At 44.0% G+C, this 15881-nt stretch overlaps 1 protein-coding gene across 1 annotated transcript in view; it reads left to right on the top strand.

Moving 5' to 3' along the window:
- The window catches only part of cldn11a (claudin 11a), a 32883-nt gene extending 31081 nt beyond the window's left edge, over positions 1-1802 (top strand). The window contains exon 3 of the mRNA XM_078564593.1: positions 1387-1802. Coding sequence (XP_078420719.1) covers positions 1387-1631 — 245 coding nt within the window. The 3' untranslated portion in view covers positions 1632-1802. The remainder of the gene's footprint in view (positions 1-1386) is intronic.
- The last annotated feature ends 14079 nt before the right edge of the window (positions 1803-15881 follow it).

Raw genomic sequence — 15881 nt, 5'->3', positions numbered from 1 at the left:
AATCAGAAGTCTAATGATGATCATGAAACCATCGCCGATTGTTGTTCATTAATGCCCTTGAAGCCTGCCATCCTTACCTGGTCTGGCCTACATGTGACTCCAGACCCACAGCAATGTGGTTGACTCTTAAATGCCCCCTGAACAAGAGCAACTAGGGATGGGTAATAAATGTCGGCCTGGCCAGCGATGCCCATATCCCATGAAAGAATAAAAAAATAATTGGCAGCTGACGGGACTTCCGCCACTCACTTGGGTGTAAATCCCACCGGATTAGGTGACAGCTCTCTGGTCCCTGCAGTGACAGAAGCAGCAGTGGACAGAAGAGGAAGGTCCTGAAGTCCACATGGCCTAAGTTTCAGGAGTGCATGGAAAGGTTTTCTCAGGGCTGGAAGGGTAGGGAAGGCCTAGGTGGGGGTGGTGGATAATGCGGGAGTGTGATATTGAGGGAGAGGTTGTCAGGGGGAGGAGGTCCAGCGGTGGGTGCTTCCAATGGAGGCGCTCCCTCCACCCCACCGCTTCCAGCCCGAGGCCTAAACCCGATCATTTTCAGACTTCCCTCGTACCTGCGAATTTCTCCCACCAGCCTAAAAACTGAGGCTGGGTGGGAAACGGCTCTTAAGTGGCCAACAATTGGCCACTTAAAGGGACTCAACTGGGGCCAGGGCGGGCCTTTCCTACCCCAGTGTAAAAGCGCTGAAAGGTTGGGGCGGGCAGAAACCCAGCAGGAAGCCGACTAGTGCTTTTTCACGCTCCTCTCCCGCCTAAACACCCCCCATCAGTGGGTGACCATGAAATTCAGGTGACCTGGTGTCAGCTGTGGCTCAGTGGCAACACTCCTGTCTCTAAGTCAGTCAATCCCAGCCCCGGCCAGAGACTTGAGCACAAAACGTAGACAGATAATCCAGTGCAGTACAGTGTAAGCCACACTGTAGAGGTGCTATTTTACAGATGAGATTTTAAGCCGATCCCTACTTGCTCTCTCAGGTGGATGTATTAGATCCTGTGGCATTATTTTGTAGAAGAGCGGAGAAGTTCTCCTTGGTGCCCTGACAACATTTACCTCCCAACCAACATCACTAAAACAGATTATCTGGTCGTTATCTCATTGCTGTGGGTGGGATCTTGCTGTGCAAAAATTGTCTGCCATCTTTCCTTCATTACATCAGTGGCCAAACTTCAAAATCAGAATTGATTGGCCGCAGGGTGTTTTGGAACATCCTGCGGTCATGAAATGTGCTATTGAAATGCAAATTGTATTTGGTTTTTTTTATATAAGGCCCCTGTTGGACATGGAAAGCAGGAGATGGATTTATGAATGGCCATCTGAAAGAAGCGGTGAAAGATGCTATCTAAGTGCAAGCTCTTCCTTGTGTTTGTATCTTACAGCGCTCTGTGCTGCAGTTGCCACAATCTGGTTCCCGGTGGGAGTTCACCAGGATGCACGCCTCTTCAATTTTGGTTACTCACTTTTTCTGGGTTGGATAGGCACCATACTGTGCCTGTTCGGGGGTGCAGTAATCATCTGCTGCGCTGGCCCTTCATCGCAGCACCAGGAAAACCGGTATTACTATGCTTCGCAAGGCTCCTCCTCCATAACAAACCCAACACATGCCAAGAGTGCACACGTCTAAGGAACAAGTATGCAACCTGGAGAAGCCCCAACAGATCTTGCATCCAGGGGCCAGTAAAACCGGTGGCAAATGTCCACCTTAAGATCGACTCTCTGCTGACTTGAAGGCGAATGAAGATTGAAGTTGTACTTCATGTTGGTCAGAAAAATAAACTCTCATTTGTGATTTTTATTGTTGACCTTCTCATGAATCATGTTCATGTTGAGCTATGAAACTCACCAACTCTTCCCTCAGTGAGAGAAAAAAAATGACAAAATTAAGGTCCAATCTTATGTGCATCAAATCTGCAGAAGCAACATCCAGTCTGGATCTGCTTAGATGTTCCGGGTTATGGGTTTGAGACAGAGCAAAGGTAAATAGCTATTGATTGGTTCCTGATTTAAGCCCAATGTACAAGCAAAGTACAGGCAGAGAGCAGGTTAGTGACTCACATATGGTTATGTCGTCTCTTGATCTCCATCAAAACTGGGACTCATCTTCAAAGCTAAATTAAAAATCTGCAAAATATTCTGATGATCTTTATGTAGTGTTAGTTCCCCGTGGGCTACAGGCCTTGTTCTGTGCCAGCTAATTTGCACTGAATGTTTAATTACCAAGGAGCATCAAAACTGAGCAAGGCAACAATGAGGATCGATGGGCCCATGAGGAGAGGAAGCAGTGGCCAGAAGCCGCTAGAGGGACAAATTTAAAAGATTGTTAGATATATTCTAGAACGTTAGGAGTAAGAAGGGCAGCCAAGTAGAACTTATTCATCCAAGGGGAAATCGAGTTTTTTTGAAAAAGTTGCATGGGGTGGATGTTGAACTGAACGATGTAAATTGGGTCAAGAGAATTGGATAAATTGAGAGATATGGTGAGTATGGGGTAGATGGGGTGGGTCTATTACATGGGTTCCTACCAATCCTTTGATAGCACACACCTTTTCGCATTAAGGCTATAAGATTTTCTTTCTTTCGAAGTTCATAGGCAGGATTTTTGGGGTTGTGGGGCGGGTGCAGCGGGCGAGCCCAGGAGAGGCCGGGAAATGGCTCCTCACCCGCGATGGGCCCCCCCCGACCGTGATCTGACGCTGGCCGGCCAGTTAACAGGCAGCCAGCGTGAAAGGCGCGCTGAGAATCTCGGCGCAGCCGGGGTGGGGGGCAGGAGGAGGGCGAGCGCCTGCACGGGGCAGGGGCACGGAGCTGCCTCACGGAGCAGAAGGATTTTAAAATCAAAATTAAAGATTTTGAAAATTGGGGAAAAGAAAGTCCCGACGTAGGACTCACTCACTCACACGAAGAGAAACATTACAAAAATTATGTCATAACTGTTAAATTAATGTCAGAAACCCGATGAGGTTTCCACAAAAATGCAAAGGCCGACTGGCCGATTCATCCACAGCGGAAAATAACATTTAATTAGTTGATTAATGGTCTTAATGGGCCTCTAAATTGTCAGTCTCGCGCACGCACACCGACTGAAATATCTCGCGAGTGTGCGGTGACGTCAGGATACTCGCCCGACATCATCACGCGCTATTTTACGCCTGATCAGGGGACATAGAATTCTGCCCCATGTTTTGTATATATTTAATAAGAAACAAAAAACACAAGAAATAGGAGCAGGAATAGGCCATTCGGCCCCTCGAGCCTGCTTCGCCATTCAATAAGACCATGGCTGATCTGCCTGTGTTTTGAATTCCCATCTAACCCCGATAACCTTTGATTCCCTTGCCTAACAAGAATCTATCCACTTCTGCCTTAAAAATATTCAGTGACTCCCTCCCCTCCACCTTCTGAGGCAGAGAGTTCCAAAGTCGCACAAACCCCTGAGAGAAAAAAATTCTCCTCATTTCTGTCCTAAAAGGGCGACTTCTAATTTTATAACAGTGCCCCCTAATTCTAGACTCACCCACATGAGGAAACATCCTTTCCACATCCACCTTGTCAAGGCCGTTCAGGATCTTGTATACTTCAATCAAATCACCCCTCACTCTTCTAAACTCCAGTGGAAACAAGCCCAGTCTGTCCAACCTTTCCTCATAAGACAATCCACTCATTCCAGGTATCAATCTAGTAAACCTCCCCTGAACTGCCTCCAACACATTTACATCCTTCCTTAAATAAGGAGCCCAAAACTGCACACATGAAGTCTCACCAATTACCTGTATAACTGAAGCATGACATCCTTATTTTTATGTTCAACTCCTCTCGTAATAAAGAATAGCATTCCATTAGCCTTCTTAACTACTTGCTGTACCTGCATATTAACTTTTTGTGACTCGTACTAGAACACCTAGATCCCTCCGCACCTCAGAATTATGGCACCTTATCAAATACCTTCTGGAAATCCAAGTACAGCACGTCTACAGGCTCCCCTTTATCCACAGCACATGTTACTCCTTCAAAAAAACCTCAAATAAATTGGTTAAACATGATTTCCCTTTCACAAAACCCTGTTGGCTCTTCCCGGTTACCTTCAGTTTTTCTAAGTGCCCAGCTATGACCCCCTTAATGATCGATTCTAACACTTAAGTAATACTCTGCTTTTTTGTTCTTCCTGCCAAAGTGAACAACTTCACATCTTTCCACATTAAACTCCATGTTCCAGATCTTCACTCACTCACTCAATCAATCTATATTCATCTGCAACCTCCTCATGTCCTCTTCACAACAGACTTTCCCTACCTACCTTTGTGTCATCTGCAAATTTAACTACCATGCCATCACTCCTCCCATCTAAGTCATTGATGTAAATTGTAAAAAGTTGAGGCCCCAGCACAGACCCCTGTGGGACTCCACTCGTCACATCCTGCCAATCAGAAAAAGACACATTTATGCATACTCTCTGCTTTCTGCCAGTCAGCCAATCTTCTATCCAGGCTAATATGTTACCCCCACACTATGAGCCTTTATTTTCCATAATAACCTTTGATGTGGCACCTTATCAAATACCTTCTGGAAATCCAAGTACAGCACATCTACAGGCTCCCCTTTATCCACAGCACATGTTACTCCTTCAAAAAAACCTCCAATAAATTGGTTAAACATGATTTCCCTTTCACAAAACCCTGTTGGCTCTTCCTGGTTACCTTCAGTTTTTCTAAGTGCCCAGCTATCAACCCCTTAATGATCGATTCTAACAACTTCCCCACGACAGACATCAAGCTAACTGGCCTATAGTTTCCTGTTTTCTGCCTCCCTCCCTTCTTGAATAAAGGGGTTATATTTGCTACTTTCCAATCTGATGGAACCTTTCCAGAGTCTAGCGAATTTTGTAAAATTAATACCAACGCATCAACTATCTCATTAGCCACCTCTTTTAAGATCCGAGGATGTGGTCCATTGGGACCTCGGGTGGTTTTAATCTGAGGTCATTAATTGATCCTGTCACATTACACAATACCAAATATAATATAACCTGCTGCCTGGTTGGTTCCAGAATGTGCTGCTCTAATAAACTATCTCAAAAGCATTCTATTAACTCCTCGCCCAATCTGATTTTTCTGATTTATATGTAGATTAAAATCGCCCATGATTATTGTTGTCCCTTTATCAAAAGTACACAATATTTTCTCTTGAATACTTTGTTTTACACTGTGGCTACTGTTAGGGAGCGTGTAGGCCGCTCCCACTAATGACTTTTTTTCCCCTACTCTTCCTCATCTCCACCCAAACTGATTCTACATCCTGACCTCCTGAACCAAGGTCATCTCTAATGATTGTACCAATGTCCTCTTTCATTAACAGTGCTATCCCTCAACCTTTACCTAGCTTCCTATTCTTCATAAATGTCATGTACCCCTCAATATTCAGGACCCAATCCTTGTCATCCTGCAGCCACATCTCTGTAATTGCTATCCGATCATATTTATTTACTTAATTGTGGGCCATCAATTCATTTACATTGTTATCAATGCCACACGCATTCAGATGCAGAGCGTTCAGTTTTGTCTTTCTGTTACCTTTGTAACATCTGGGGCAGAATTTTACCCTTGGCTTGCGGGCATGCGCCCGTCACGCCCATGCGTGAAATAAAGTGTGTTGACATCGGACGAGCGCCCCAACGTTAAAGCGTACTCTCACAATAGATCGGTGGGCACACACCAGAGTAGGCAGCGCACCCACCGACAATTAAAAGGCCTATTAAGGCCATTAAGTTAACAATTATCCTGAATTTTTCACTAACCATTCAACATAACGGTTGACGGGCAGGCAATAAGGCCAAGCGGCCTTTGCATTTTTTAGGAAACCTCATCCATGGGCGGGATGAGGTTTCCTAAAGCAAATAAAAATGAAATAAAAATTTAACACTTGAATTAAAAACATGTCCCTGTTCATATGACTGAGTCACATGAGGGGATATGTTTTATGACATTTTTATTTTGTGCATTGGTTTTTTAAAACAACACTTCACCTCCCTGAGGCAGCTCCGTGCCTCAGGGAGATTGAAACACTCTTTCACGCGCATGCGTGAAGTTCGCACTAGGCCTGCTCACACTCCTCCCCCCGCCCGCACAGGTAACACTGAGCGCTGCCACTCATGTATCACGCGGGAGGGCCTTAATTGGCCTGCCCGCGTAAAATCGTGGTGCAGTGCCGATAGCGGGCATGTTCGGCTTCCTGACTGTACCACCCACCCCCGCCAATCACCCCTGCCAAGGGCAAAATTCTGCACCTAGTCTTGACTGTGATGTATCCTTAGATTTTTTTCTCCCTGCCCCTTCCTGCCATCCTCTGACCCTCATTTCTCATATTACTATTTTGCTGTCCTGTCTCGATTCTACACCTTGAATTGCTACCTCTATCCAAGCTTGACCCTTCACCCATCTTGTTTAGTTTAAAGCTCTCTCTACTTCTCTAGTTATGCGATTTGCGAGGTTACTCGTCCCAGCACGGTTCAGGTGTAAACCGCCCCAAAGGCACAGCCCCCACTTGCCTCAATACTGAACCCGCTTCTCCCTCACTGGTCTTTGAGCCACACATTTGTCTCTCTAATCTTACTTGCCCTATGCCAATATGCATGTGGCTCAGGTAAAATCCAGAGATTATTGTGTGAAAATGCACCAAACATAAAAATAGTTCCTCAGTTTTTGCTATCTGATAAAGAAATCGATTGAAATCAAAGGAGAGGTGATCTTGAGTGATGACCTGATGGAGCAGATAACCCATTCTTTATAGAATGCGCTAGATTTTCAGCTGATTGAAATGGTGAGTGATCCACTTCAAGAGGGAGTGAAGTCAACAATTTGGCCCATGTTTCTGCCGCCACACAGTTGGATGAGAGGAACAGAAACCTTGAAACCAATAACTTTGTCGTGTTTAGATTATGACTAATCTCCCCCAGATTTGAAAGTTCGTGTATCTTGTTTCAGTGAAGTGACAGCATAAAGAGGAGAATATACTCAGGGCCAGTCAAGAGTCTTAGGCACTCTAGGCGAACATTCAGCCTTATGACCCCCCCACCACTGCGCCCACCCACCGTGCAACCCCGTCCACCACCACCCCACTCCACCGCCACACAACTAACCTGCAAAAATGAACGTTGTACATTAGCATAAATAAAAATCCTGCATTTATAATTACAGATTTATTTTACATGAAAATGAATATTATGACACTAATTGTATATTCTCATTGTTCTATACTTTTCACAGGCTATGTGCTAGAAGAAATGCACATTCTAATGTGTAATATGTGTGTGTTCCTGCAACAGTTACTAGATGAGACTTTATGTGCAATTTACACAATCAATTATCATTATGATAGAGTGGGCTAGATTAGATTATGTTCTTTGATGTTATTTTATTGGTTCACAGTTTTTGGAATAGTCATGTACATGTACAAATTTGTAAAACCATAGCATAAACAGAATACGGAATATAATATGAAATTTTGGGAAAGACTGCAATGGAAGTCTATATGTATGTCAGTATAAAGGGATGTATATAAGTAGATGTAGATCTTTCGTTCCCACTGCTGAAGCCTGCTTGTTTACTTATGTAGTTTCAGGAAAAGTGCATTGAATTTTTTGCTGCACCATCCTCCACCATCCCACCCCCTGACCTCCACCCCCTGACCTCCACCTCAAATCCCCAAATTTTGCTGTCTAGGCAATTGCCTAATTTGCCTACTGGCCCAGAATAGACTATGGCTGCAATATATTTTATTTTATTCTTTCATGGGATGTGAGTGCTGTTGGAAAGGCCAGAATTTATTTCCCTTCCTTCATTGCCCCTGAGAAGGTGGTGGTAAGCCCATGTTCCCCAGAACTTTAAGGGTGAAACATGCCCATGGAGACAACATCAATGGTTGACCAGGTTTGGGACTTTTTAATAGACCTCTTTACTGTTTAGCAGAAAGGTATGTCATATTTTTAAATATCTGGTGCATTTTCACACAAATATATAACAAAATTGGACTTAAAAATCATTGTCTATAATATTGTGTTCAATTCTAGGCTCCAAACTTTAGTAAGGATGTTAAGGCCTTGGAGAGGGCCAGGAGATGAGAGACATCAGTAATCTGGAGAGACTAGAGAAGGTGGGTTTGTTATCCTCTAAATGAGCAGGTTAAGGGAAGATATAAGTGAGGCATTCAAAACTATAAGGAGTTTAAAATAAGAATCACTGCTTCCACCAGCAAGAAGATCAGTAATCAGATGACACAGATTTAAGATAATTTGCAAAAGAAATGAAGGTGAAATGAGGCTAATTATTTATGAACAGTGAGTTATGATGATTAGAATGCTCTGCCTGATGGATGGTGAAACAGATCCAATAGTAATTTTCAAAAGAGAATGGGATAAATACTTGAATAGAAAAAAAAGCAAGGCTCTGGGGATAGAGCAGGGGACTGGGACTAACTAAAGACCCAGTAGAAGCATGATGGGCTGAATGGTCTCCTGTGAACAAGAAAATATAGTCCACATATAGCCTACCGCGTATATGTAGTTTTCATTATACATATGGACACAGGAATTTAAATAAGAATAAATAAATTAAGCCAGAGTGCATGACTTGAATTATATTTACATTCCCAGGTACAATTAAGCACTGTCCTCTAACCTCATACCAATTGAATCCCTGCATCCAACATCACAAAAGAACCACTAGTCAATGTGATCTTGATCTTGTTCCCAATCAAGTTAGGAAATATTGCATTTCCAAGGAGATTGTTCCACGTATCCACTTCTTTGGATGAGAGAAGGGTGGGGAGGTGGGAAAGTTATGAACTGTGGGATCACTGTTAGCGACAAATGTATTGTAAATAAATGAAAACACAAGATTGACCATGTTGAGTACAGATGAATGAGCACAAACGGATGAGACCTTGTAGTGATAATTAGATTGAAAGGAGATCCTTTACTAGTTTGCTAAACAGCTGTTAGTTACAACTGGCTAAACCAAAGCTGAAAGATGATCAATTGTTCTTTACAGTAGAAATGTAATTGTCTAGAAAAGTGCTACATAAAGTTTGCATTATGCAAAACTGAGATAATGAGTAAGAATCAAGGTAACGATTTACTTGGTGTCAACAGAGTGCATCTGAAGATATCACATCCCACGTGATATCTTAAAAATGTAAAATATGCAAATCATCCTTCCACATATAACCTGCTCACTGGATCTATGATTATATAATAAAAAAACATAAATCTGTTTGGTCAGTGAACTCTGTGTAAGTGTGTGGTGTTCAGAGGTTTCGGTATCATTTTTATCTTTTCAGCCTGAAAGAGACAATGGCGCAAAATTCCCAGCGTCCATAAGACAATGATCACAGGACTTAATATTTTGAGTTATGAAGAGAGGATGAGCTTACAGGGTGACATGACATGACCCAGGCACTGGTTATTAGTTAACTCTTTTAAGATGGGTTTACCTAACAAGCATGGGGGCTTTTCAGCGGTGAGGAGGGGGGAGATGTCATGCACAGAAACTAACTGAGCATGGTGGAATGTTGGGAGCTTGTAATCTTGGAAACTCCTGAGTTGAATAAAACCAACGCTACGGTCCCCTAAGAAATTTGAGATCCTGCAAAGCAAAAAATGAATCAAAAAAAGTGCAGAACAATGTTCATTCTACATTGTGCTGTCGAAGGGATGACTCCAATGCTGTGAATGGCCTTATTTTACTCCATATTAATATGCCTTGGATCAGTGGGCAGCACTGTCCGCTCAGAGTCAGAAACTCAAGAGACATGGAGAGATTTACAGAGGGAACTCTATAGAGTTACCCAGGCAATTGAAAGCCAAAGGCAGAGCAATTAAAATTGGGGTGTTTAAGAAGCCAGAATTAGAGGAACCTGGGTATGTTGGAGGAATTGATGGGGTTGGAAGAGGTTATAGAGATAATTTTACAGCCGGGCACACGCCTGACCCCATCGGGCGTAAAATCGCGCCAGAAGGCGTCGGGCGAATGCACTGACGTCACTGCAGACTCGTGCGATATTTCGCTCGGCGGGCACACGCAAAAGTCGGAGGCACGCCCACCAACAATTAAGAGGGAGACTAAGCCCATTAACGGCGCAATTGTCTTCGGTTTCTCATGGCCCATCCAACCTTAAGGTTGGCAGACGGGCGAATCAGCCAGGCGGACTTTGCATTTTTCATCCAACCTCATCCAAGGGCGGGATGAAATTTCTGTCATGAAATAAAATAGAAATAAATATCTGTGGACAGCATTTTTATCACTTATATTTTCAGGTGATTGATTATGGTGCATGAACATTTTTTGCAGCTTTTAAAACCGTTATTTCATCATTTGAAGGTTTTCAGCTCCCTGAGGCAGCTCTCTCGCAGCGCTCACCCCCACCCGCGGTGAGGTCGTCACCCACCCTCTTCCCGCCCCCACCCCAGCAGCGCTGAGCTGTTCAGCACGTGTTTCATGTTGGCTGGCCATTAATTGGCCAGCCAGTGCGAAATCGTGGTCAGGGGCCGATCGTGGTCAGAGGCCCATTTCTCGACCTCTCCTGGGCTCGCCAATCGCACACACCCGCCAAAGGTAAAATTCAGGCCAAAGTGTGGGACGAGGCTATGGAGGGATTTGATAACAAGGATGAGAGTTTTAAAATTGAGGCGCTGCTTAACCGGGAGCCAGTGTAGGTCAGTGAGTAAAGGGATGATGGGTGAGTGGGACTTGATGGAAGTAAAGTCACAGGCTGCAGAGTTTTGGATGATGTCAAGTGTACAGAGGGTTTAAAGTGGGATACCAGCCTGGATTACCCTGGAATAGTGAAGTCTAGAGGTAACTAAGTCATGGATAAGGGTTCAGTTAAGCCTTTCATTACCTTACTTACTATCCTTTAAAAGTCCAACACAGCATTCATACAGATAAAAGTACTACCAGCAAAGGATGGGCATGGAGGCCCCAATTTCACTTGTCAGATTGCTGCCCATTCTCTTGTAGTTCCAGTGAGATCTTCAAATGTTCCCCAGCTAACTGCAAATAATAACACTGATGGCCATGCACTTGCTCTATTCCCCATAATCCTTTACTTAGATCTTGTTAAAACAGCAACACTAATTAGTTCATTTTCACAGCTCAAGGTGCTTATGCGATCACTTATAAAGAAGGAAATGTAATTACAACTGCATTCTGCATCTGCTGCCTGTTTCATTACTGATTCCCAGGGGTGTTCTCAAGCTGTGAAATGAATGCCATTATTCAATCCACTCAAGACTATTATGTAGCTGTTGATGATGCCCAGGGAATGAACACATTGCTCTGAAGTACCAGTGGAGAACTACAAAAACAATGTCATCCGTTCATTCCAAATTGACAAACACAATTTCAATTAAATTATAAAGTAAAGCAGAAATATACAATGCAGAACTTTGGAGTATAACACATGCTAAAACTAATTTATCCAGTGAATGGTCCAAGCTCAGAAAGATGGAGACTGAAACAGATTGGGGTCATGGGCTATATGTTTTTCATTGGAGATTTTAGAAATGCCAAGCACCTTCATTTATTAAGACAGACACTCTTTAACTTACAAAATGACAAGAATGTGTTCTTCACTTAGCATCATAAAATGATGCAGCAACAAAGCAGACCATTCAGCCCATCTTGCATATATGCTGGCTCCCTGAAAAAGCCATCCAGATAGTCCCACTCTCCCTGACCTTTCCTTAGATCCCTGCAAAGTTCCCCCCACTGCCTGCAGAGTCCAGTGTTCAAACAAATGCAAAGAGCTTGCTTTCAAACAACCTTGGCTCTGTGGATAAAATATTCATCTGTCATGTCAGAAGCTTGTGAGTTCAAGTCCCCTCCAGAAACTTGAGCCCATCACCTAGGCTGACAACCCCGGTACAAAATTGAGGGAGCGTTACACTGTCAGGATTGCCATCTTTAGGTGGAAACATTAAACTGAGGCCCCGTCTACCTGTTCAGCAAAATAGGAAGGATCCTATGGCACTACTGTAATAGGAAAGCCAAGGACTTCTAGCCTGTGTCATGGCCAATACTGATCCCTCAACAACACGACGCCAGACTATCTGACCATTCATCTCATCGCTGTTTGTGGGATGTATCCTTGCACAATTTAGATGTCATGTTTCCTACAAGAGCGACTTGAACAGGAAGGCTTTAGGTGCGGCTTAAATATTGAACAGGTGCAGAACAGTGAGAAAGGAAAGCTGTTTGTGGTGCAAAGCTCTAAGCTGTAGCACAGGGGCAGAATTTTACATCCTGCAGGCGGGCGTGCGCCTGACCCAATTGGACGTAAAATAGTGCATGATGATGTCAGGCGAGCATCTCGACATCATCGCGCACTTGCGTGATATGTCAGTCAGCGGGCGCTCGCGAGAGTCAGCAGTGTGCACGAAGAGGCCTATTGAGGCCATTAATCAATTAACTGAAAGCTATTTTTTGCTGCCTGTCCAACCTTACGGTTTGTGGGCAGGCGAATCGGCCAGGCGGCCTTTGGATTTTTTTAGGAAACCTCATCCACGGGTGGGATGAGCTTCCACCATTATTATTTTTTTTTAAATTTGACAATTTTTATTCTGTTTATGCGAGCGTGTGTGAGTCCTATGTTGGGACATTTTTTCAGATTTTAAAATTCTTTATTTTTGAGCTTAAAATTGCTCAGCTCCCTGAGGCAGCTCTGTGCCTTCAGGGAGCTTTCAGTGCGCGCTCCCCCCTCGCAGGCGCAAACTTCGGCGCTCTCTCTCCTCCCGCCCCCACCCACACCGGCAGTGCTGAACTTCTCAATGCGCCTTTCAGACTGCCCGCCCAACGACCTCAAAATCCTGCCCCAGGAATCTCAAAGCAATAAAGATTCAATTTCCAGATCACTCCATTTTCATCATGGGTGTTTACTGGAACCTCTTTACCATATTTTTTAATATATTGCAAATTATTGTATATCAGGGTGTCCCAAACTGCTGCATGCTCAATAAATTATTTAGAAGGGCAGTCCGTGTTATTTTATTGGCTAGTGTGGGAGCCATTTAAATCAGGCCAAGGAGGCACAAACAGCAATGAGATAATTGCATGATAATCTGATTTTATAATGTTGATTCCGGGATTCGTCTTCTTCAAGTAGTGGCCATGGGAACTTTTGAGTCTACTTCAGAGGGCAGACAGAGCCTCGTTCTATTTTTTATATTCATTCATGGGATGTGGGCATTACTGGCATGGCTGGCATTTATTGCCCATCCCTAATTGCCCCTTGAGAAGGTGGTAGTGAGCTGCCTTCTTGAACCGCTGCAGTCCCTGTGGTGTAGATACACCCAGAGGTGCTGTTAGGGAGGGAGTTCCAGGATTTTGTCCAAGCAACAGTGAAGGAACAGTCAATATATTTCCAAACCAGGAGGACATGTGAATTGGAGGAGAGTTTGCAGGTGATGGTGTTCCCATGAGTCTGCTGTACTTGTTCCTCTAGGGAGTCAGGATCATGGGTTTGGAATGAGCTGTTGAAGGAGCCTTGGCAAGCTACTCTAGTGCATCCTATAGGTAGTACACATTGCAGCCACTCTGTGCCAGTGGTGAAGTGTGCAAATGTTTAATCCCTTATCTGAAAAACAGCACCTCCACCAGTGTATCACTCCCTCAGTACTGGAACTAGCAATGTTAGCCTGGATTTTGTGTCCAAGTACATGAGTGGAGCTTGAACCCACAAGTTTCTGAATCTGAGGTGAGAATACATACGAACATGTGGTGACCATATGAACTATGAGCAAGAGTAGGCCACTCGGCCCTTCAAGCCTATTCCACCATTCAATAAGATCATGGCTGTTCTGATTCTAACCTCTCGCCTACCTCCGATAACCTTTCACCCCTTTGATAATCAAGAATCTACCAAGCTTTGCCTTAAAAGTATTCCACTACCTTTCGAGGAAGAGTTCCAAAGACTTACGACCCTCTTAGAGAAAAAAAATTCTCCTCATCTCTGTCTTAAATGAGCGACCCCTTATTTTTAAACCATCACCCCTAGAGAAAACTATCCCACAAGAGAAAACATCCTCACCACATCCACCCTGTCAGGACCCCTCAGGATCTTAAAGGTTTTGATCAAGTCACCTCTTACTCTTCTAAGCTCCAATGGATACAAGCCTAAGCTGCCCAGCATTTCCTCATAAGACAACCTGCCCATTCCCCTCCTCACCAACTTACTTTCCTACCCATCTTTGTCATCAACAAATTCAGCAACCATACTATCTGACCCTTCAACCAAGTCATTTATATAAATTGTAAAGAGTTGAGGCCCCCAGCACTGATCCCTGTGGCACACCACTCGTTACAACTGAGCCAACTTGAGGCTTCTATTGGTTTTGTTTACAAAAGAAAATACACAATTGTGTAAAATCATATATGGGGACATGACATGATCATATTAAAAAAAAACACTAATCGCTAACTCCTGCCCCACTAACAAATGGGAAGAAAAGGTATTTTTCCCAAAAGCTGCTTCCAATCAGACAGGGTGTCTTCATCATTGTCTTATCATTGCAATGCAAGGTTCTCACTCAATTCTTCACTGGGTAACGAAGCCGCACAATCAAACTACACAGGCCAGTCGTCCTCACATCACTGCTGCCCCACGGTTGCTGCTGGAAGTGTTTATAGAGACATAATGGGAAAGGACTGGAGAGAGCTCAAACACCAATGTAAAAAAATGGAAATTTCAGCACAGTAAGAGATCATTCAAGCAGTGTGTCTCTCACCTTCCTCTCCCCATTGCTGAATAAGCTGCCGACACTCACTTCCATGGACACATGCTGGAGGTAACAGAGGGTAGATGGGACACATGGAACTGTACCCCACATGAGGCAGGGTGGAAATGAAAGGCCAATTACAGAGCCAAATGTTATAAGGAAGAAAAATATTTATCACTATCACCTTCAAACTGAAAAAGGCATGTCGGCACAGCAAGAGTAGCTGTTTACGGATTCACACAAAGGGACCACGATGCGATTTGTACAAACTATCCCACGTAAAATCAGTGCTCCACATTTAAATTACTTTTCCTTTAAGATGCACCTTAAAACCCACTTTCTGGTCAACCTTTTGGTCACTTGTCCTAATGTCTCTTTATGTGGTTCAGTGTAAAATATTGTCTGATTTTGCTCCTGTGAAGCATCTTGGTGCATTTTCCTCTATTAAAGGTACTGTATAAATGCAAACTACAGATTGTTGTAACCTCAGTTAATGTTGGTTTTAATCAGGTTAACTTTCAGGCCCACTGCAGCCCAGGGGAGGACATTTCACTAGGACCCAGGCTCCATTATAACCACGACTGCAGACCTGGCAACAGCGCGCCCATGCAGAACATCTTACTGGCTCTATGTCCGTGGAATATAACTTATTCTGCACAAGTGAAGGAATCAAGGCTGGATTTTCACTGAGTCGGGTTGACTCGGGAACCCTCTAAAAATGGCGGGCGGGGGTCCCGATCCCAGGATTACAGACCCCATTCCCAGGCTGTGCAATTTTCAGGCGTGCCTTTAAAGGGTGCCTTTTTTTTCCTGTCAGAAGCCCACATCCGGCACTCCCAACCTGGCCAATTCCATTGTGGAGATGGGTATCACCTAGTCCTCCACAATTTTCATGGAGTCAGGCCAGGTTTTTAAAGAGTCGTAGTTCACAGCCCCTTAGAGGAGTCATGAACCCTAGAGTGCATGAGGGGGCCTTTTAAAAAGTAAATTCAAAAGATCTCTCTCGTGCCCCAATGCTAAGTTATGCCTCCTATCCATCCCCTCATGCCCCTCATGCCAAACCTCATTATGTACACTGGCTGAGAGCTCAGACAGCTATCTGAATATCAG

This window comes from Cetorhinus maximus, chromosome 19 (genome assembly GCF_964194155.1).
Source record: "Cetorhinus maximus chromosome 19, sCetMax3.hap1.1, whole genome shotgun sequence".
NCBI classification, from domain to species: domain Eukaryota; kingdom Metazoa; phylum Chordata; class Chondrichthyes; order Lamniformes; family Cetorhinidae; genus Cetorhinus; species Cetorhinus maximus.
Note: the sequence above shows the minus strand (reverse complement) of the source record. Positions and strands in the feature narration are given on the sequence as shown.